Source organism: Osmia bicornis, chromosome 9 (genome assembly GCF_907164935.1).
Source record: "Osmia bicornis bicornis chromosome 9, iOsmBic2.1, whole genome shotgun sequence".
Taxonomy (NCBI): Eukaryota; Metazoa; Arthropoda; class Insecta; order Hymenoptera; family Megachilidae; genus Osmia; species Osmia bicornis.
The window spans coordinates 1131939-1154009 of NC_060224.1; the positions used below are offsets into that span (position 1 = coordinate 1131939).

At 34.1% G+C, this 22071-nt stretch overlaps 2 protein-coding genes across 6 annotated transcripts; one reads left to right on the forward strand and one right to left on the reverse strand.

Moving 5' to 3' along the window:
• Positions 1 to 820: 820 nt before the first annotated feature.
• Positions 821 to 11953, reverse strand: LOC114873023 (synaptic functional regulator FMR1). 4 transcript variants are annotated; one of them, XM_029180859.2, is made up of 13 exons: positions 11813 to 11953; positions 11365 to 11417; positions 10503 to 10596; positions 10106 to 10269; positions 9850 to 10015; positions 9626 to 9696; positions 6042 to 6189; positions 5834 to 5971; positions 5600 to 5743; positions 5289 to 5496; positions 3199 to 3411; positions 2819 to 2917; positions 821 to 2683 (listed from the first exon to the last, which is right to left on the reverse strand). In XM_029180859.2, the coding sequence occupies exons 1-13, from the start codon at positions 11861 to 11863 to the stop codon at positions 2496 to 2498; spliced, it is 1737 nt and encodes a 578-aa protein (XP_029036692.1). In that variant the 5' UTR covers positions 11864 to 11953; the 3' UTR covers positions 821 to 2495. The 4 variants fall into 4 exon arrangements, with proteins under 4 accessions (XP_029036692.1, XP_029036691.1, XP_029036693.1 ...); XM_029180858.2 differs by having other exon boundaries at positions 10446 to 10596; positions 11813 to 11949; XM_029180860.2 differs by lacking the exon at positions 2819 to 2917 and having other exon boundaries at positions 10446 to 10596; positions 11813 to 11944.
• A 107-nt stretch (positions 11954 to 12060) lies between these two features.
• LOC114873022 (WD repeat-containing protein 44) lies at positions 12061 to 18459 on the forward strand. 2 transcript variants are annotated; one of them, XM_029180857.2, is made up of 7 exons: positions 12061 to 12345; positions 13003 to 13171; positions 13250 to 13634; positions 13761 to 13888; positions 13991 to 14128; positions 14214 to 14504; positions 14584 to 18459. In XM_029180857.2, the coding sequence occupies exons 1-7, from the start codon at positions 12278 to 12280 to the stop codon at positions 16315 to 16317; spliced, it is 2913 nt and encodes a 970-aa protein (XP_029036690.1). In that variant the 5' UTR covers positions 12061 to 12277; the 3' UTR covers positions 16318 to 18459. The 2 variants fall into 2 exon arrangements, with proteins under 2 accessions (XP_029036690.1, XP_029036689.1); XM_029180856.2 differs by having other exon boundaries at positions 13250 to 13888.
• The last annotated feature ends 3612 nt before the right edge of the window (positions 18460 to 22071 follow it).

Genomic DNA, 22071 nt, shown 5'->3' on the forward strand with positions numbered 1-22071 from the left:
TGCAATATAATTCAATTCAAATTAAAATAAAATTATTCGATATAAAAAAATACGTTCCTCTCGAATTAATAATCCGTAACATTATTTTTATCCAGACCTTCGTTTTCATTCGAAACGTTATTTAATTATCTACTACTTTGCGGTAAAGTAATTTAATGGGTAGATTTATACAATTAAAAATCCTGTGAAAAATTATGAAACGCGTTTAATCTTTAAACATACTTTACAAATATTATTTAAACTTATAGTAAGAGTTTATAATAAAATAAAAGATTATAGTAACAAGCACGGTAAATCGATTTTTGATTTTTAAACAATACTTTATGGATTTATTATTTTCCTTTGTTGCATCTGAAAAGTGCAATGTATGTTAACTTTAGAAAAGTTTTCACAATCACCATAAAAGTGATTCTTATGCAATATATGCGTAAACAGAATGTTTTAATTTTTAAGTATTGCACAAAGTTAAGTTCGAATGTTGTCTTATATGAAAATGCAAACATATAAAGTAATAAAGTAATGGCAAAATGTTCTTGTGCAAATTTTTAAATTTGAATTGCTATGGAATTAATATTATCCTTAATATTATTTAATAATTTTAAGTAAAATTGTTAAGATAATTATTAAATTTTAATCTAAGTATCGTTACTATCTTGAAAACTCTACAAAAGAAGTTAAAGAATTGTGAAAACTTTTAACAAGATACGACATAAGGAACTTGAGGATTAGGGACAAAGGTTTTATTTTAAAACGACTGTTAAGATTAGAAAATGATTATCAATGTTTTGAAAAAATTGTGGTTCATCATACTAATGACCGCTCTATGTACAGAAATGTTTTATTCTTAAATTATGCACAAATTGCAATCAATACAAATGTATCTGAAACAAGCAAGTTGGGGGATATCTCAGTTTTTTGGCTGCCATGTGAATATTCAGATAAAATGGCAGCTATTTTGTTAGGTGTCAATGTGTTGCATCAACCGCCATGCGTTTTTGCAAAATCCATAAGACACGTCCGATTAGTTGTTGTCATATCCGGAAGAAGAGGCAACTGTTTTAAATTGACAGATAATTTTTCATGTTCACTGATAATCAATTTAAAACAGCTAGCCGTATCTATTTTATAGCTTAGTATAGTAAAGCTAGTTTATTTTTTTTCAGACATCCACATTTCGACTAAGTAGTATTATAGTAATAAAGGTATGCGCTAAGTCTGCACTTCAGCTAGATATCATAAAACATGTATCATTCCTTCTCTGGCACATCATACATTGGTATTACTAAGTATACGTTTACTTTCTTTTTAAATCATGCGAAACAATGCAAAAACGAACGTCATATCAAATTCTAATATTTGATATAGTATGCTTAGACTGTAATAAAAAACAAAAAAGACTAAATTACGTGAAAAGTGAACCCGGAAATAAAAACCGACGTCTTGTGCACATCCATTTGTGTTCTTTCATAATCAAGTAAGTTATTTTAGCATTCATCATGGTATTATTAATCAACACTCAGCATTGAAACATAAAAATCTAGTGTCGTTAAATAACTACGAATAATTGTAAACCAAAAAAAAAAAAAAAAACTCAATCTTGTGAAGTAAATAGAAGGAACATCATTGGGAACGCCTTTTAACCAAGATTTCATGCAGCTGCCGCCTACCATTGTTATGTTTAACAATGGAAATCCATTTTTTTTTTGTCTTGCATCACGTTACGTTTCATCCTAGTTTTGCCGCGAAAATAAATATATCAAATATATTCACTCATTGTTTTTTTTCTAACATTAATATAAAAATAACACAAAACACGTACGTTTTCTTAACGTACATCAATGTCGTAAAATCGTAACAAACGCGTCAACAATTTCTTGCTGCAAACACTGCATTATTAAAAAAATTAAAAATAACATTGATATTGATTACATCCTGTAATTCCGTACGCATTGTGTTATTTTTTCATAAATGTAGCGACATATCTAGGAGAAAGATGTTCGAATTGATAATTGACGTACGAGCCACGAATATCCAGCCTATTATTGGATCATTTCACGAATGATTAAGAGGTACTTTATAGTACATCCGAATTACTGTCACACAAGTTGGGAGCTCGGTATAAAAATGAGGCACAGTTTCACAATCAGGGGATTCTTTTTTTTTTTTTTTTTCATTTTACCAGATGCTTCTACTATCTCCCAATGAATGTATCCATATATCAAACATGACAGCATAATTACTATCATTAAACTAAACCATGCATGGATATTAATATGTGTCCTTAAATGTGTTTAAGGAGAATGACGATTTCTTAAACAACTGTCGTATTCTTATCGGTAGCAAACAGTCTTAACAACGAGCGTAGACTAATCATGTCGCGTTCCATAATCGTGTAGTCCTTGCGTAGGTATGCGTCATGTTATGTGCCGGGTGTTAATAGCTCTCATCAGGTGTAGTGTTATATGTAAGTAGCAGCTGTCGACCATACAGGTTATTTAGCCACTGGTACCATTAACCAGAGCTTCCTTAGGCTTATTGCTCTGTTGCATACGGGTATGACGAGGCCGTGGTTCTCTTTGGCCTTTAGGCCCTTGGGAACTGTTGTTAGTAGTAGAAACGTCATTTGCTGGTGTTCCTTCCTTACTAGTTACAGTTGACTGGTCTCCTGGGCCGGCATTACTGCCTAAACCAAAGCATAGATTAACTTTGAGCGTTTCTATGTAAATCCTTTTTTTCAGAATTAATTATACTTAAACATTAGATTTTTACAAAACCGATCGTCCTAAAGAGCTATTGCTGACCTGTTTTATGTAGTTACCTTTTTGATTACTTGTTGGTGTAACGCTACGTTGTCGTGACCGTCGAATCCGTCTTCGCCTTATACCTTTAGGTCCTCCCTCCACACTTGATACAGACTCTATGCATATACAAACCATTGTGACCATCTTTTCATATTACATTATAAAGCACGACTGATAGTTACATGATAATCAGTTTTAAGCTACACTGCATTCATTAGTGAGGTGCGTTAGTAATTATCATTGATATTGTTAGTGTTAGATGGTCACAAGTGTTTGCTTCACAATCCATGCCAATCTCAAAGCTCTTACTTTTTTTTTTTTTTACTATTCTATCGTCTTTAGGACAAAACGGTAGTGCTGTTATGAAGTATTATTTAAGAAAATAAAATATTACTACCTCTATCAATGCTTGAAACATCTTGGCTATCGAGAACGGTGTCTTCGTCATCGGTGGTTCGGCGACGTTCGTCTCTACGATCTCTACGTTGAGTTGGAGGACGACCTTGTCTACCACCCATGTACCCTGAATTGCCAGCACCTTGATGACCACCTCTTGGAGGTAAATCTCTTACTCGATCTTCACTTCCATCTAAGGTGTCTCGGCGTAACCCTGTAAAATAAACAATATTTATAACAAATACAAAATTAAAACAATTCTAACACCAAGAACAGAAAACATTTTAATGATTGTTGCAAAACAAACGTAACGATGAAAGATTAGTATCCTTACTTGCAGTTGATGATGATCAATGTAGCATCTAACACACTAGCAATGATGCTTCCCATTATAACAATTAAGGGTATTAATTAGGAATGAAGAGGCATCTTTGGAAATTAGTTAACTAATGTTTTAATTTCTTCTTCCAAAGAAGTTAAATAATTCATATTTGTAGAAACTCGTATGAATCGAAATAGTAAGATACTAACACGTAACATTAAAATACGCAATGCAATTTTATTAAATTAACTGTTACAACCTAACACTTTATTTAATTAAGAACCAGATTAACGTGAAATATTTTACAAGACAAATTTTATTACAAAACGTATATAAGTACATTTTTAATAAAAATAATAACATAATTATTTCTTAATTTCTTATTTATCAACTTGCAACAAACTTATATTGTGAAGACAATAGCTAATTTTGTTAGTATTTAAAAGGCAATTAAATCTAATTACATTCAGTTAAATGAAAACTTCAAACTTGTTATTCAAGTATGCATCATAAATTTTGTCGCGGAATGTTTGTTATTTTGTAAAAAATAATTATTCTTAAGATATAAGATGTGATTAGACAATTCGCACAAAACAAAATATATTGTATTTATTATTTTAATAACAAATCAGATGTATCTCACACCATGAATTATTTAGCTACTACATGCATTTCCATTGAACACATGCATGCAAATGCATATGGTTGCACAGTTATTTTCTATTACGTTAGAATTTCGTATTTAATGTAATAACGTGTTTACAAATGCGAATTGTTAACGTATCTATAGATATTAGAACGATATCAAATAACTACGACAGAAACACAATAAATTACGAATAACGATGTACAGATAAAAAACTAAATAGCTGAAACGGTTTCTTAACGAATGTAGTTTCAAATTTATATAATCAAACAGTGAAAATAAATTAACTATAAAAAAATATTGACAATGGCCAAATCTGATTTCAACAAATTAAATTATTCTGATTTTAACATAACTAAAACTCATGAATAAATTAATATATTAAAAAAAAATATATACTTTATTTGTAAATTTTTTTATCAATATATTCTTGCTTGTATTGATAGACTTACAAATGTTCAAACTTGCAATGTCTTGAAAATGCTAACGAAATTCATGAATATATTATTTAAAGAGTATTTGAAAAAATGGATTACAGTAAAAACTCGTTTATCCGAATGCAACCGATTGAAGAAAGATGCTTTGTTGGAAATACTTACTACCTTTAAAAACAAAAAGAGTGTTCTTTAAGGTAACATTCTTCCATGCAGAGTTAATTAAAAGTAATTTATTATATCACTCAACTGTTAGGTGTAAAAAAGTATTTAAATACATACAATCTCTCTATAGGTTATTGAAAGTACACAATTTATTAAGTAATAAAAACCGAATAAAGGATATATTACAGAAAGTAACACATTCTACAAAAAAATGTGCATTTTATTTGAGCGATGTATAGATTAGGAAGATGATAATCGGAGTATTAGATAATCCAGATTTCCGTTTAATCAGTTCAAACGTCGCTTGATCAAATTCGAATAAATGAGTTTCTACTATAAACCTTGTATTATAATCCTAGCACTGAATTAACTTCAACAATTCATCAAATGTTACTTTGGGACCTGACGCCCTTTGTTTTTAAAATCTCTGGATTCTCTACTGTCTCTGTTGTTGGGTCCACCGCTTCTGCCATTACGTTTTTGTATGTTCTCTACATTGTTGATATAGTCAGTAATAGTATTACCGGCATTGTGTCTGGTGGGTGCCCTACCCCTGCCACGTCCACGAGATTGACCACCACGACCTCCACGACCTCCGCCACCTTCCTCTGGGCCTGTAATCATTCCTCGTCTTGTTGGAGGAAAGTTGGGCATTGGTCCTGTTGTTGAGCCGTGCATGCTTCTTAGTTGTTGGTCAATTTCTAATTTCTCTTGCCGTAACTGTTCTACTTCCTTTAAAAAAAAAATCATTAAAAAATTGATGTTAAAGTATACAATATATATATATATATATATATATATTACGGGACGTGTATTTTTAAAAATTTTATTATACCCTTAGGTGTGCCAAATGATACTCTAATAACATTTTGGCACTAGCAATACTTTCAACAGTGCCAACAAACACAAAGGGCACCTGACCCTCTTCTCTAGGGATCGTTGGTTGAGGTTCGTTGTCTCCTTCAATTTTTACTCGTACCTAAAATTTGTAAGATCCAAGTAATATAATAAATAAAACTAAAGTTAACATGTAAATCATTAAAATATTAAATGATATAAATATACTTACCACACCACTTTTGTCAACTATTTCCTGTATTACACGACCATTTTTTCCAATAACTTTGCCTACCAAAACACGAGGTACTTGTATAGATTCTTCACTATATTCAAGCATAGAACGAGCCTTTTTAACAGCCTCATGTGTCTGTAATCAAACGATTACGTGTTATTTAACACATTAATAGAAGTTAATCAAAGATAGTGTGTATCTTTACCTCTCCATATATTTTAAAGGTGCACGAATTTTCTTCTAATTCTATATTCGTAATTCCATCGACTTTCCTAGCCTGCTGAATGTTTGCGCCGTGAGCACCAATTGCTAAACCCATCAAGTCTTCCCGAACATTAAATTCATCTGTGTATCTAAAAAATATTGTTCCATCTTAATTTTTTTATTTTTTAAAGAGATAAAATTCACGTTTCTGCTGAAATAATGCAAGATTTATGATAATTGATTATACATTATTATTATATCGAGTCATAATGATGGAATGTTACAATCTTATTATTTATTTGACTATTCACCTAATACTAACAATATTATACCACAAACAGAAATCTTTATTGTGTATGAACACTTTTCATATATGTATCCTAATAATACAAAACAGTAAATTTTTTTTATTTTTATTAACATAAAATTTAGATCTTTGTCAGTATAACATGCAATATCACTTTGTATTACAGTATGATTGTAAAAAACATAACATACTGATGAAATTTAAACTCTTGTCAGTGGCTTGCATTTTGGCAGATAAAAGTAATAAGAGAAAAAATGTTTTATGAGGTAATGTGAAATGCATATAACACATATTACAAATTATAACAAAAATTTACATATACAAGCAAACTTTTAAGCTTAATTTGAAACTAAGGGCATTTCTAAATCGCGTTTTATTGACCTCATTGACAAATTTCGTATTAAATGAAAATTAAAATTTTATTCAATTTTGATGTGCAATGCATATTTTAATTTGTAATAACATACAATACACAGTTATGCACACTCATACAAACTATTGCTGCTAATATATAAAGTTTGATACAGTAATAAAAAAATATAGTAAATATACATACAGTTTATATAAAAAAATAAGCTAATGTCGAACATATTATAGAAAAAACATGTAAGATTTAAAACAGTTAAAAGACAATAAAATCATTGTATAAAACATGCAAATATATTGTTATCAGGACAATAGAATAATTATCGAAAATTTTTAGGTACCATATTACAATTTAGATTGTTATAAATTAAAAAAAAAAAGTAATTAATGAAAATTATCCTTTCTAATAATTTATATCTTCGTGTAAATTTTATTTAACATCCTAAATTATACTAACAGAAGCAATTAAAAAATTATGAAATTTCTAATACCTATAATGATTACTACAAAATACAAAATGGTATTAAAAGATATTTCTAAATTTACATATAAAAAATTATATAAAATGTATTGTAATATAATCACACACTTGTTCTTTTATAATTATTGATTGAATAAAGTATAAATAGTTTAGATATTTCTATCAAGGTATAAAATTGAAAATAAGTAATGTGAAAAACATTAAAAACATTTTATAATAACCTGAAGGAAACCATGTATGTACTATTTAAATTTATTAATGAATCTCGTTGAAACTTTTTAAATAAACTATGTACATTTAAGACATATGAGACAGAGCCACCAGTTATTTAATTTTGTATGCAAGGCACTTAATATATCAGTGTTTCTCAAACATTGGCAGGCTGGAATATAATAATCTTTTATATGGGATAAATCAATAAACTTAAAAATCTACTCAAACACATCAATGTATAAAAAAGAAAAGAAAAGAAAAAAATAAGGAAACAAAAATGATCACAGCTACACGTTTATGTTTGTTCACTATTTTATCAATCATGTAAAATTGTACTACAAAACACATAATAAATAGAAAAGAATAAATAATAAATTTTGTATGTCAGTGTATTTAAAGCATTTGAGTTTCAGTGAATAATCTACATAACGCCGAAGCATGCACATTTATAGTGTAGTTTCGTTTTTGATTTGGGAAATGCAGCTGTGTAATTTGTCATACAATAAGCTAAACTTAAGTCTATACCACGCTGCTGTGATCTCACCTTGAATTTGTTTTCACTCCTGCCTCAAAGTCTGAGACACGCTGATATATAAAGTTTGAAGATCTAAATTTGCTGAAATGAGAAAGAAACTCTGGTGTAACTCAGTGGAAATTCATGTACAAGATCACCCTATCCTGTGTCCCTGCCATTCTGTCTGTTTGCTCCTTGCAAATGAATTTATAAACCTTTATTTTGAATCCACTTCCCAAAATATTTATATGAAATTTATAGTAATTCTTTTGTCCGTAAAAAAAAAGAATTATTATTTAGCGTGTTATTGTAAAAGAAAAAAAAAAGAAAAAGAAAAAATGCTGTAACATTGTATGTTTTTTAATACATGTATTATATTAATTCATTTATAGTCTGAAAATAAAACATAACATTGTTTAAAACATAACTTTCGCCTTTTCCTGTGTTAAATGTTTCTTATAAACATACCTGTACAAAAATGAATTAGTGTCCAGCATTATCATTAGTAAATTTATCCCCAATTTCTACTAAACTACTAAGATTTAATAGTTGTTATTATCTACATAATAGAAATTATACAAACCCGTTAACGGAACGTTCGGAAAAGTGTGTATGTTAATCTAAAACTATACTTATATTAAAAGTAAATTATTGAATTCGAAAACATAATGTAATAACTTTAAACAGATTTTAAATCTAAGCAATTGCATGTATAAGTGGCTGAAACAAAATGACACTGTTTATTGCAGAAACACGTAAAGCATCTAAAACTACAAAGAGATATGTGAATTTTTATGATTATTAATGTACAAGCACTTTGCTTAATAAATTATATTTCAAACCAATTTAAGTAATTATGTGAAGAATAATTAAACATTTTTTTATAAGAATAATTTACTTCGATAACGTTTTGGAAAAAATCGTTTGGAAAATTGATTTAAATTTGCAAATACATGCATATTCAACCTTTATTTTATGGTATGAGAATTGAATCGCTAACAGAAACAATTATAAAATTGACTTCATTGAAATTTCCTATATCTAATACAATCATTTTCACGCTTTAGAAAAGTTTAAGAATATATTTTCCCCGATACACAGCTGTTGTTATAAATAAAAAACAATAAATAAAATGAATTTCAATATTTCTTATAAAAAAAAAAAAAAATATATTATTAAGTGAGAGAAATTAGTCATTATTTATAGCTGATGATCACATTCAGCAAATATAATAGAACATGTAGCATATTTCTATAATTAATATTGTCAAATAAACAAAAGAATATGTCAGTAAAAAGTGACATTCACTAAAGACAGATGAAAAAATACATGTGCAAATGTATTACTATGTATGCACATCGTGCTTTTGTGATTGGCAAAAGTATGAGATGATACCTGACACACAAAGTTGTGTATGTATTTCAAAACTGCTATATGTAAAATTGATTAAATATTGTATATACAATCACAACTGTAACATGTGGAAATGAAAACATTTGTAGTGTGACTACATGACATTCATGAAAATTATATGATGTTGAAGCAAACATATTAATTACTCATTGGAAATCTTGTGAATTTTTTCTGCCAGTAAATGCAAACCACAGACAGGATGGTAACCAGGACAGTGTATGGATAGGGGCAGGTATTAAGTATCACAAGATTTTTTGTTAATTGCAACACCAAATCTAATAGTTTACTTACCCCCCAATTGTTTGAAGTTTAGTGGATTCAAGTTGACGCGCCGCTTCTTCCGTTCTTTTCAAAAGCAACACCTGTAACACACAGCAAATATTGTACATTATGTAATGATAAATAACGTATTCATATCTAACATATTTGGATAAAAACAATTGTTGATAATTTTATATCATTACACAATATTACAAAAAATAGGTAAATTAATTAAAATCAGTTTAATAATTCACCTTTTGCGATAAGTTTCTAAAGTGCATTTCTTGGAGCATGCTACTGTGACGATGTAAATTTTCGTGACGGGAGATGGCCAGCAATACTCCTCGTTCAGGCACATATCGGCACACTGCCGCCCCTATCGCTTTTTGAAATTCCTTATGTGCATTTTCCATTTTGGCACTATAAACATTAAATAATGCAATGAAATATACATATCCCTAAGATTTTTTAATTTGTTTAAATAAATTACTTTAAATCATAGATGCATACAATTCTCTTAGATCTTCAGGTACTTCAATTTCGATCTTGTAAAACGTATTTTTATCAATAGGGGGATTTGGATTTTTTGCCCTTAGTCGCTCACTAGCTACAATTTCAGTATAAGCACACTCCCACCCAGAATATTCAACTACTTGAAAACCTCCTTTACTCATCTGAAACAATAGTTTTAGTATTTAAACATTTATACATAAAGTTAATTAAAATTTATTATTTAAATGCAAAATTTAAGCTACAATAAAAAATTGTATAAATAGCAAATTTAATAAAGATTACATATCTTTATTTTTATAAAAAAAATATCAGGAAACATTAACTGCTATAATCTAACCTTAATGACCGCTTTCCACCATCCCCATGCTTCATGCTCATTGGACCTAGAAAATACCTCAATCTCCTGGTTCTCCTGAAACTCAGATTTTGGACCATCTTTTGGAGGTAGACGTACTTGAGCAAATGGAAATTTTGATTCTGGTTGCCAACTAAAAAGAAAATACATTTTTGTTATTACATCATATGCATATAATATATATATATAATTATTTTGCACAATATTATAACACCTCCCATATAAAACTACAATGCAAACATCATGATCAATTCTGTTCTAGTATATAATAAAGACATGTTGATGCATATATGTAAATTTAAACATATTAAAGTTATAAGTTCTGCTATAGTAAATGTATATATTATAACTCTTACTACCTCTGTACAATAAAGTAGCTTTTATTGAATTGTATTTATACATTGTATTATATTCTATTTAAACTTGTGATACATAATCAAGATATAAAGAAGAAAGGAAAGATAATCTTTTCATAATTTTTTGTGTACATTGACTTCTATCGATATCCTTACCTACAAAGATTTAAATAAACTTATTTCAGTTAATAAAGCAAAATAACAACTTGTAAAATCAAGTGCTTCAGACATTGAAGATTCTTCATAACATTTACAAACGTTTTAAAAAATTTTATTGTTAATACACAAAAATAAAGTAATACATATTAACAAAAGTATGAAAACTCTAAGAGCTAAACATTGACGCTAAACAATAAACATAACAACTTTATATTTTTGTTATTTGTTGTTTAAACTATGAAAAATATTAGTTTCCATATAGCTGATAAAAATAGTAAAATTCCTGTGCGCGAGAGATTACACTGTTTTACCAGAGTGCATCAAAGGTATACCTTCAGATGTAACAGTATCTAAATTGCTTTCAAAAGATGAGAAAAGAAACTTACTCATTTTCAAAAGTTACCAGAACCTCGTCTTCAAAGACATCGGTGACAAAGGCCTGAAAAAAATGAAACGTAAAGCGTGTAAAGTCACTCGTTCAGGGATCAAAAGTGTAGCGAGTGGCGTAAGACATTCAGACATAATATCATGATGCTTTCGAGGTAGCCGCAAGAGCGATGTTTCTATAATTTCGACATTAGGTAAATACGTTTTCGTAGAAAGGGAAAACGTTGATACGAATCGCAACATCAAAAGCTAACGAAAATCACGCCCTGTCAAACGAGACATGGCGTCGGAGGAAGCCGCGTTACCTCGCGAACATTTGAGAGCCGCGCTTTCGCGAAGTACGGGCGTCTGTTTTGTGAGATTAGAACCGCGCCACGGGCCGTGAGTTGGTCTATCCACGGCCTCAATCTTCCGCCCTGTTTTTTGTATACTTTTCACAGAACGAACCTTATAATATGCTCCGTTTTCGCCGCATACTTCGACTGTGAGATCCTCCATCTTGCTTTTGTGTGACGGCTCGCCTCCTTTGCAGCAGGCATGCTGGCGAGCGGGCAGCTGCACGAGTTCGAGGCTGCAAATTCGTTCGAGGTTCACCAATCGCACAACTCTTTTCCATGACGCAGCCTCTTTATTGGAGGGACTCATGCAGTGTTACCACTATTGCATCACTAATTTACAACTGAAAGAACTAGAATAATTGAAATACGCCACCAGAGTACATTCAGCACCAGCACGGAGCTGTGGCACTTGTGTAACCGCTATTACAAGTCAAATCATGACTTCGTGCCGCTTACCATCATGTAGCCGCTTCTACCTGACCCTAGTGTTCGCGATTTTGCGAAACGCGTGACGTGCCTTGACAGTACCGATGCGGACAAGAGTATTATCACCAATTATTCAGTGCAGACGACAATGTCTGGAAGTAGCGATTCCGAAGAATTTTTCGATGCGGAGGATGATACTTTCCACCGCAGTACACGGTAATTTCACCAATTCTCGCTCTGTCATTCGATTGAGACAAAATATTTAAATACCATTTTTCTACATATTTCATACGTTTAATGGAAAATAACATTTTTGTATAAATACCATAACTATATAGATGTCATTTTTAAATAATAATTAGTAATAATAATAATAAAATTCAGTCAAGGATTTTCATAATTTTGAACCTTCCGAACTTAAGTTTCGCTCAAGTTTTAGGTATGCACAGTAGTTTGGTCCTGATCATCTTTTTCTGTATGGTCTTTTTGTCATATCATATTCCTTGCCAATTATCTTTGGTTAGGTCCGAATTTGAGCACTTACATCAGTCATTCACGCGATGGTAGGCAACTATTTCAGGGCCGGCGTTTGCAATTCTTCTAAGGTTCTAATTATCAACATTGTAAAACGAAAATTAAAAAACAACTTTGTTATTATATAATTAAAAGATTTTCGGCCATGTAATAATAAATCATTCGTTTTTATTTAAATGAGTTAATTTCTAATGTTTTATATAGGCATAAACATAAATTTTTGATATATTTTTATGTACTATTTAAAAATAAGGATGTAACAAAACCTCTGTAAAATTAAATAAAATTTACTTTATATTTGCATTATAAAAATTGTTTTCCCTTCTGATTTCTTGATAGAAAAAGTAAACAACGCGATTCCATCAGCATTGAAATACAAACTAAGGATAGATCAGATGTTTGCAAAAAATCAGATGATGATGTTTTTGTGGAACCTGCTCAACCAAAACCAATTGTAGAACCAAAGGAACATGTAACCATAGAATGTACACTTAGTAAAGATAAACCTGTAAGTATTTATCAGAATTGAATTACCTTATACTTGATGCTGTGAAAGGTATTTAACAAAGAATGTCAATTGTTTCAGGATGAAGATGGAAAAGAAACAAGTACAGATAAAATTGTGGGAAGAAGGAGATTTCGTGAACTTAGACAACGCATGCAAACAGAGGATGATGATATTCCAATTAATAGTTCCCCTCCGGATAGCCAGACATCATCCATCGAGGGTGTATATCCTACTCCTTCAAAGACAACGCATCCATTTAGAATCATAGAGCATGATACCCTTAGTTTACAAAGTATGACATCTTTAGGACGAGTGGGTCGAATTTTAGCTGGAGCTGGGGACAGTGCTTCTGCTATAATTGCACCGACCGTAACTCAGTGCCCCCCTTCGGCTACCCTTACCCGCGAAAGCCAGATGTCCTCGATTGCTAGTATTCCCAGCAAAGATGAGGACACAGCATCGGGTAAGGTGTCCCAGTCCTCGAGCATCTTTACGTTATCAGGGGATATCCTTCAAGAGGAATCCTCTGTTAACAGTAGGTCCAGTCATTCTTCTCACTCACAAAATGATAAGACTGTTATGCTTCAAGAACCTGATGTCATCGCTAGTACAAAAAATAATGGAAAATCAAATGAAGATATTACCGTGGCTGGAATACCTGTTGCACCGCCTAGACGTAAAAAAAAATCAAAAGCGCAAACGCCTACCGATCTTGCTGTACGATATTTATTATTTAATTATGATATAAAAGATATTTTTTTTAATGATCCCGAAAAATAATCACGAATAAAATGAATAAATATTATTTTACAATTTTAGCCTAATGCACCAGAAACAGCATTACCCGCTTCGCCGTTACCAAGTCCGGCAAGTACTATTGAATCTATCACCAGAGAATTTGAACATTCTCTTGACATTCGGTCTGCAACAAAGGGGCAATATGTTGTTAAACCACAAGTTCGTCTCGTAATATACTTGTATAAATATAATTTACTGCATCAAGAAATATGTGTAAATATTTACTACCGTCGTATCTTTGTAGGATGAAGATAAATCAAAAGCTGAAGGCCCATCAACTGAAGAGTTAGAAAGGCTAGAAAGAATGAAAGCTGAGTTAATGAGTATAAAATCAAGTGACAAATCTAGCAGCCCGCTAGGATCCATGTCTAGTAACAGTATCGGCCGTTATTCCTTAGGACCTCACAAACTTTCGGGCTTAAGTCCCCAAGGTTCGAAAGAAAGACGAAAATCAGCTGGCGACCAGGATATGGTCAAACAGTTAAATATGTTTGTGAGAACAAGAACAGATTCCGGGAAGCGTCTAACGGACATGGTACAGTAGTAATTAAATAATCGATTACATTTGAAATATCCGCATGTTACTAACGATGGTATGTTAATTATCTTTTCAGGAAATCTTGGAGCAAGTCACTGTTCTAAATTTAGATACTGGAGAGAGAGTGCCATTAAGTATAGCGGAAGATAAATTGCCGCAGTGTATTAATCCTCTGTCACTTCATATTATGAGACTTACTTCGGAATACATAAGTAATTCTAGTTTGGAGAAAGAAAAGGAAAGTGACGAGGAAAGTGTTGATAGCAAAATGTCTAGCATACCGCCGGATGAAGATGTATCTGTCGGCAGGGTTCGAAAGAAAACCCAAAAGTTGAAACGATTCTTGGGTTCCACTGTGAAGAAAACAATGGACAAAGCGAAATCTATCGCGCAAGAAGTATCTCATGCGAGACATAAGGAAGATGTTATGGATATAGTGGACGAAGTATATCCTGGCGAACAACAGTACATCAAACTAAAAGCGTCCAATAGTCACAAAGGACCGTACGAGTTTAGTTGTTTGCAGCATGTCCAGGATCTGAGCGGCGAGCACGTGGGTCCTGTTTGGTGCATGAAATTCTCAGTTTGCGGACGATTACTCGCCACAGCAGGACAAGATCGAGTTTTAAGAATCTGGGTATTGCGAGATGCTTTCACGTATTTCCAAGATATGCGAACTAAATACAACGCTGAGAAAGTTAGTCCAACACCTTCCCAAGAATCTTTGGTCTCTCAACAGTCTATGGAAGATCCAAACGTCGTGGCTAGTGCCTTCAGCGAAATAGAAGGAACGAAAAGCCCATTCATGCCAAAGCCGTTCTGCACTTACACGGGGCATACCTCGGATTTACTCGACGTTTCATGGTCTAAAAATTATTTCGTTCTATCGTCGTCGATGGATAAAACCGTGCGACTTTGGCACATATCACGCAAAGAATGCTTATGCTGTTTCCAACACATCGATTTCGTTACGGCGATAGTGTTTCATCCTCGCGATGATCGTTACTTTCTCTCTGGATCATTGGACGGCAAACTACGTTTGTGGAATATACCGGACAAGAAAGTAGCTGTATGGAACGAAGTCGATGGACAAACTAAACTGATAACCGCAGCGAATTTCTGTCAGAACGGAAAATTCGCCGTAGTTGGTTCGTACGATGGCCGATGCATATTTTATAACACGGATCAGTTGAAGTATCACACGCAAATACACGTTCGATCGACCAGAGGGAAGAATTCGACCGGAAGGAAAATTAGTGGAATAGAGCCTATGCCGGGGGAGGATAAAATTCTAGTTACTTCAAACGACAGCCGTATTCGCTTGTATGATTTACGAGATTTAAATTTATCTTGCAAATACAAAGGTTACGTCAACGTCAGCAGTCAAATAAAAGCAAGCTTTAGTCCTGACGGACAGTATATAGTTAGCGGTTCGGAAAATCAGTGCATTTATATTTGGAAAACTCATCACGATTACTCGAAATTCTCAAGCGTACGCAGAGATAGGAATGATTTTTGGGAGGGTATCAAGGCACATAACGCAGTTGTTACATGCGCGGTGTTTGCACCAAATCCAGATAGTATTATTAAACAAATTGAAGAAAGAGAGCAGTGGGAAAGTAAAGAAGACGCGAAAAATTTAGGTGGTTCAACCGTGGACGTACCTCCCGTTGATCCTGTGGTTGAACAGCGCACTAAAGGCTGTGGTGGACACGTTCTTGTAAGTGCTGATTTTAATGGCTGTATAAAGGTTTTTCTAAACAAAACGAAACCTAAGCATAGTTCCCTACCAGCATCTGCTCTCGCGTAACATGATACTACATTGATTTGTGCACTATTGCTAATGATATGAAATTAATAAGAACACCAATATATATTTTACCTCAGCGAGTTACGTAGGTCTCACTGTACGCTATTTTTTAAGATAAACGCGGCTGTACTAAATCTTTCTGAAAACAGAATATTTTGAGATGCATGCCAAAAAAGGCTTACTTCACGATAAGAAAGCTTCAAAGATATAGTTAGTGATACCTAAAGTACCCAGAAATTGAATGCTCAGATAATGTATCGGTTTTCCTTTAATTTTATTGATTATCATTATTATTAATAACGAGCACTAAAACGGTTCCCTTTCATTGTAAATTAAACAAACATTTTACATTGCTATTATTATAATTTCTACTAAAGCTTTAAGTAAGTCATATAAAATACATAGTTTTATAAGATCTTGTATTTTTAACACTTTTTTAAATTCGACATTATATTTTTATTGATTTTTCCTTATTTGTATTATATATTTTTCGGTGCTGGTCCACTGGGATCATATATAGTTTATACATGCAAACTTTGCCAAAATTATGTTAACAAATATACAGTCAACGTGGAATTGTTCGTTTCGATTAATTTATAAACAAAACAAAACAAAAAAAAAAAACAAAAAAAAAGGAAAGAGCACCTTGGTGAAGAAACAAAGTATAAAGGACAAGCATGCAAGCGATGGCCGTATAGAGTAACAATTTCAAAAGAAATGGAAGGGTAAAATCATTGAATTAATACCTTGGTGATTCATCGTTAAACAAATGTTGGATAACACCTACAAAGTTTAATGAAAATCAAAGTGGATTTTCAAATCCTAATGGTTTCTAAAATAATGTTCTAGAACTTTACCGTGATAAGATAGCGTAATACATCGAAGACAATATATATTATATATATAAATATTTAAAAAGAAAAAAAAACAAAGAAACAAGATAAAAAGATGGTTAGAAGTTGAAACGCATCATCGTTAAGTTTTTCTACGAACGCAGTTCATATTTTAGAAATTAATTCCGAAAGTTTATGCATCAGAAACAAGATTATGATTCAACAGATATATTAATACACGTATCATGATTTAACATTTGCGCTCCTGTATAAAGCACACTGTAACAATTTAACTAACAAGGGATGATCCCGAAAGCGGAGATTCAAAAAATTATGAAGCTTTATGAATATGTAGAAGATATCCTCCTGATTAAAACGCAATTTTCACTGCTCGGTTTTCATTCGAAGGGGATGAAAATCGTCTGTAAAACTTTGGCAGTTTTAAATTTAATTTTCAAAACAAGCAAAGTTTTAAAAACGATTTACACCCCGTTAGACTGAAAATGAGCAGCATACGAAAATTGCGTTTTAATCAGGAGGACATCTACATATTCAGAAAGTTTCATAATTTTGTTGAATTTCCGGATTCGGGATCATCCCTTGTGAGATAACGCGAGCGCAAGGTACACGTTGCTTCTTTATCATAAACATTATTACGTAGAAGATTATTATTAACGCTCACACAACTCGCTACGTTCAATGTTCGACAGTATCGTCTGTCGTGGTTGATTTTGATCTGATTTGAAGGTGTTGTACGAAAATACCTGTTTCGCAATGTGTCAATTATAGCGGCAGAGAATATATGTATACCCTTGTACACGAGACAACGGTTCAGTGTTGTTCGAAACTCTGCATTTTACGATTCTCTATGTATGTACTTGATAAATTATGTCTTGGAAGATGATGCGCTATTCGGTCGCGTGTTGAAGTACGACGATCGTAGACGCGAACACCTTTTATGGCCGCTACGTTACAACGGTCGTAATGTCGCGAAAACGATCGTCACGATATATGTATTTTATTTATATCGTGAAATTCAATGTAAATACGCAGAAAAAAGAAGAAAATGTAGGTATTTTGTGTAAATGCAATTGTAAATATATATTACTGGAGCGATAGCGTAAATCGCTTATTAACGACATTGTCATTCCGACAGCGGCGTGCACAAAACTATTGTTTGTGATCTCGTAGTAATCAGTAATCATGTAATATATTTAATGTATTAATAGTATATTCATGTATGAAACATGTGTCTGTTTTTTAAGTTGCCGTCACACAGCAATATACATAAAGTTTACATCAATCATTAGAAACGTGTTTCCTGTGTATTTCAAACCCTCGAATTGCATTCAAGATTTTCTATCCGATAGAAAACGATCGAAACTCGGGTTCATTGTTATTGGTATTATTCAGAAAACGTGCGGCTCTGGTCATATATACAGAGGAGAAACCGAATAATGATGGCTGCTAATAAGATTCCATCCATTGTTGCACACAAAAGCACAAGTACCGGCTGGTACTCACCTATAGGTCAGCAATGTGTGTACGGTCAGTCGGTCGGTCGGTCGGTCGGTCGGTCGGTCGGTTGACTGTCGGCTGATTCACCCATTTACTGCATCCATACGTCTGGCTGCATGTATGCACATTTACAATTTTTACATTTACCATTGCACTGGAAGTCGCACGCTCTCTCCAAAATCACAGATAATAATAATATTACAGTAGAATCTCGTTGTATTGCCGTGCGGCGAGGGTAAAAATTTGTTAAGCTTTCAAATTTTAATTAACTAATCATTTACAATAGTGCTGTGCGGCCCGACTCTATTCGGGTCGATACATACAATGCACATCCATTGCCTCGAGTAATTAGAATGAAAGTGCGCTACACGATTAAATGGAGACGTAAAGTTTATTGTACAACTTTGAGGTTTCCGATCTTCCTGCTAATCGAAGCCGGTTTCCGGAGATAGGATTCGAGAAGAATTAGCACTTTTCAGAATAAAGTGCATGGTACTTGACATTCCAAACCCTACTTCCCTGATGTATAGAGTTATCATCATTGATTTCAGTAGCATCTAATAGACGAGGGTGGCAGGTAGACGTAAAGACTGTAAGGACGCGTGTCTCGACGGGCGTCGCGTCGCATGTCTGGCGACAAGTTGCACGCATACAAGCGACAACAGGGACAACGAGAAGGACAAGAACGACGAATAGGAGCACGACCGCGACCGCGACCACGTCCACAAGAATCGTGGTCGTGGTCGTAGTCGTCAGGAGTGTGGCTGGTACGAGAAGAGATATCCTCCGGTTCGTGAGGGACCTATATAACTGTACCGTGTGTCTGGGTCAGGGGGCGGGCCGCCACGTTTATAGTATACTCTCTATATCGGACAGGTGTACCCCATTCCGAGTCCACGAGTTCTCGCGTGCACCATCGAGCCCCAGCCAGGCCGGCAACGCGTCTTTCTAGCTGCCGCGAACAGATATCGTGGCTGATCGCGGTAAACACGAGCAGATCAGTCCAGTCGCACGGCCAGCCTCCGACGACACTTAACGAGTCGTTCGGAAGAGCATCAGTCGGCCGCAAGCGGTTTCCAAACGTCTCGTGGTCCTCTACCTCTTCGCGCGTTCATCGCCGGTTTCGTCCTCGTTTCCGCCACTGAAATCGGTCGAGATCAACTGACTGTGCTTTAGAGAGCCTCCGACCGCGCGGGTACGCGGAGATTTCTCGGCACATGGTGCTTCAATCAGTGAGGTGCGTCCATCGAATTCTCCTTCTGTTCATCGTTGCACATTTCTGACACGGAATCCGGAACCAACCACGCTGTTTTTTCACGTCCGCTTCCTAATTGAAGACACGTAAGATACACATATATCTATATATTTTTTCAATTTCATCCTGTGTTTCATTGAAGCTATAGTAGGAGGACGAAGAGATTTATAATCGGTTGTTGAATCATTAGGAAGCGATGTAACTCGATGGGTATTCGATGCACGTTGCAACACGAGAACTTTCAATTAGATTTAAATTGACGATCAGATAAGCGATCGAACACGGGATTCTCCGGATGTATTCATCATACGATGCCACCGATTATCGAGTAATTATCGTGTGTCTCGGTTATAATCCAATTATCGTCGCATCATTGATTAAGCTATTATTTACAGCGAGGCCATCGTCGTTTCTGTTGCTCTAATGCTTTGGTAATAACAGGAGCTGTGAGTCCTGGAGAAAATTGTACGAGGTGCCGTAGGGTATGCACCGCATTAGAGTCAACCACGTGGTCGAACGCTTTCATTCTATCGAATGTGAGCAACAGCTGTCGGCTCTGCTGCTGGCTCGATGCTATTCTTGCGATGTTAGTATGGAAATCATCGACATCTGTGTGCGCATCTTACAATTTTATTTTCTTTATCTCTTTCTACCACTTAACGTTTTTTCCCTCATTTAAACGGAACTCGTGCGAGCGATGACGTTAGATCTTGATTTAGAAATCACGTTGCTGTTCGAATGCAACATTGAAGTAAAGGCAAATGGGGGGTAGAGGTCGTCGATCTATACTAGTATCACGTCGAGATTATCTATTTGATTTTCTATATCGTTATTACGGAAAGGTACAACGGGGTTGATCGTGGTCGAGCAACTAGATCGTGAATGACGATAGTCGTAAATTCCAGTGCATAGTAAACGAGAAAAGTGGATTGGTGGCCGGTAATAACGGTATGCGATATTCATTCACTATGTGCCATCGATTGCCAGTTATCTCTGCGATCGATCAGCAATGCGACACCTTTACAACGAAAGTGCATCGAGTTGCCATCAAGTTGTCAGTTTATTTCGTTACGCTCGATTACCATACGCTCGTTATATTACAGATAGAGTAATGTAGATCCTCCATTTATCATCCGTTTCTTAGTCTTACTATCAGTGATTACTAACGATCTTATTCCCACCTTGGAACGAACAAATTTCGCGTGTCTTACACGTTCAGTTCGTTAAGACGACAACAAGAAGCGCCGGATTACCAGGGGCCCCCTTCTAAGCCTTCCATTTAACTTAACCCTCGGACGGTAGACCATAGAGAAAACCCCTATTTAACTTCAGATTAATAAGTTTGGCTCACGATTCACCTTGGGCTTCGCTGTTCAAGGGTTAATTTTATTTAGAATAAATTTCAATTTTTCAACCAAATAGGGGGCCTCTAAAGTTTTAGTAGCCGAGATCTCCAAATACCTTAATTCGGTCGTAACGACAAGTAGTCTTTTTTGCTCACTTGACTTTCATATTTTGGTTATTCTTAAAAAAGAAAAAAGAAGAAGGGGTATTGAACGTTCGAAACCCCGTTACGCATTTCAATAGTAGAAGAGTTCAACGTGCAAACTTAAAAATGTTAGCCTTCGTTGATTTGTAAGTGTGCCGATCAAAAGGAAAGGGGAACGAGAAGATATTTCGACTGCTTTCTATATGGGTCACTATTAGGTACGCACTCATTATGCGAATGCCTGACTTCGGAATTACCACACCGGTGGAACCGTTATATGTATTTGGCACCATGCCACATCTTCGGCGTGCCCGATTCATGGTTAGCATGGAACAACGGACGTGTAAACAGCCGGCGGTGATTTTTATTCAACCACGGTCCCGTCAGTGAAAGAAAGAACAGGTGTCGCGGTCTATCGTGGCACGAATCGCTAAGTGGAATAATAACTAATGTATGCTGGTACCTAATAAAACGAGTGCTCGTAACATCATTGTTCTAACGGAATTCGGTATAGATCCACCGATGCTGGATCGTAATTAACCATCTATGTGTTCAATGCACACAATTTCACAAGGGAACGTATTAATTAGGCTACAATGTACGAACCTTTGCGTTGCGATCGCGTTACACTTTCGATCTGGAACAATAACAGAACAGAT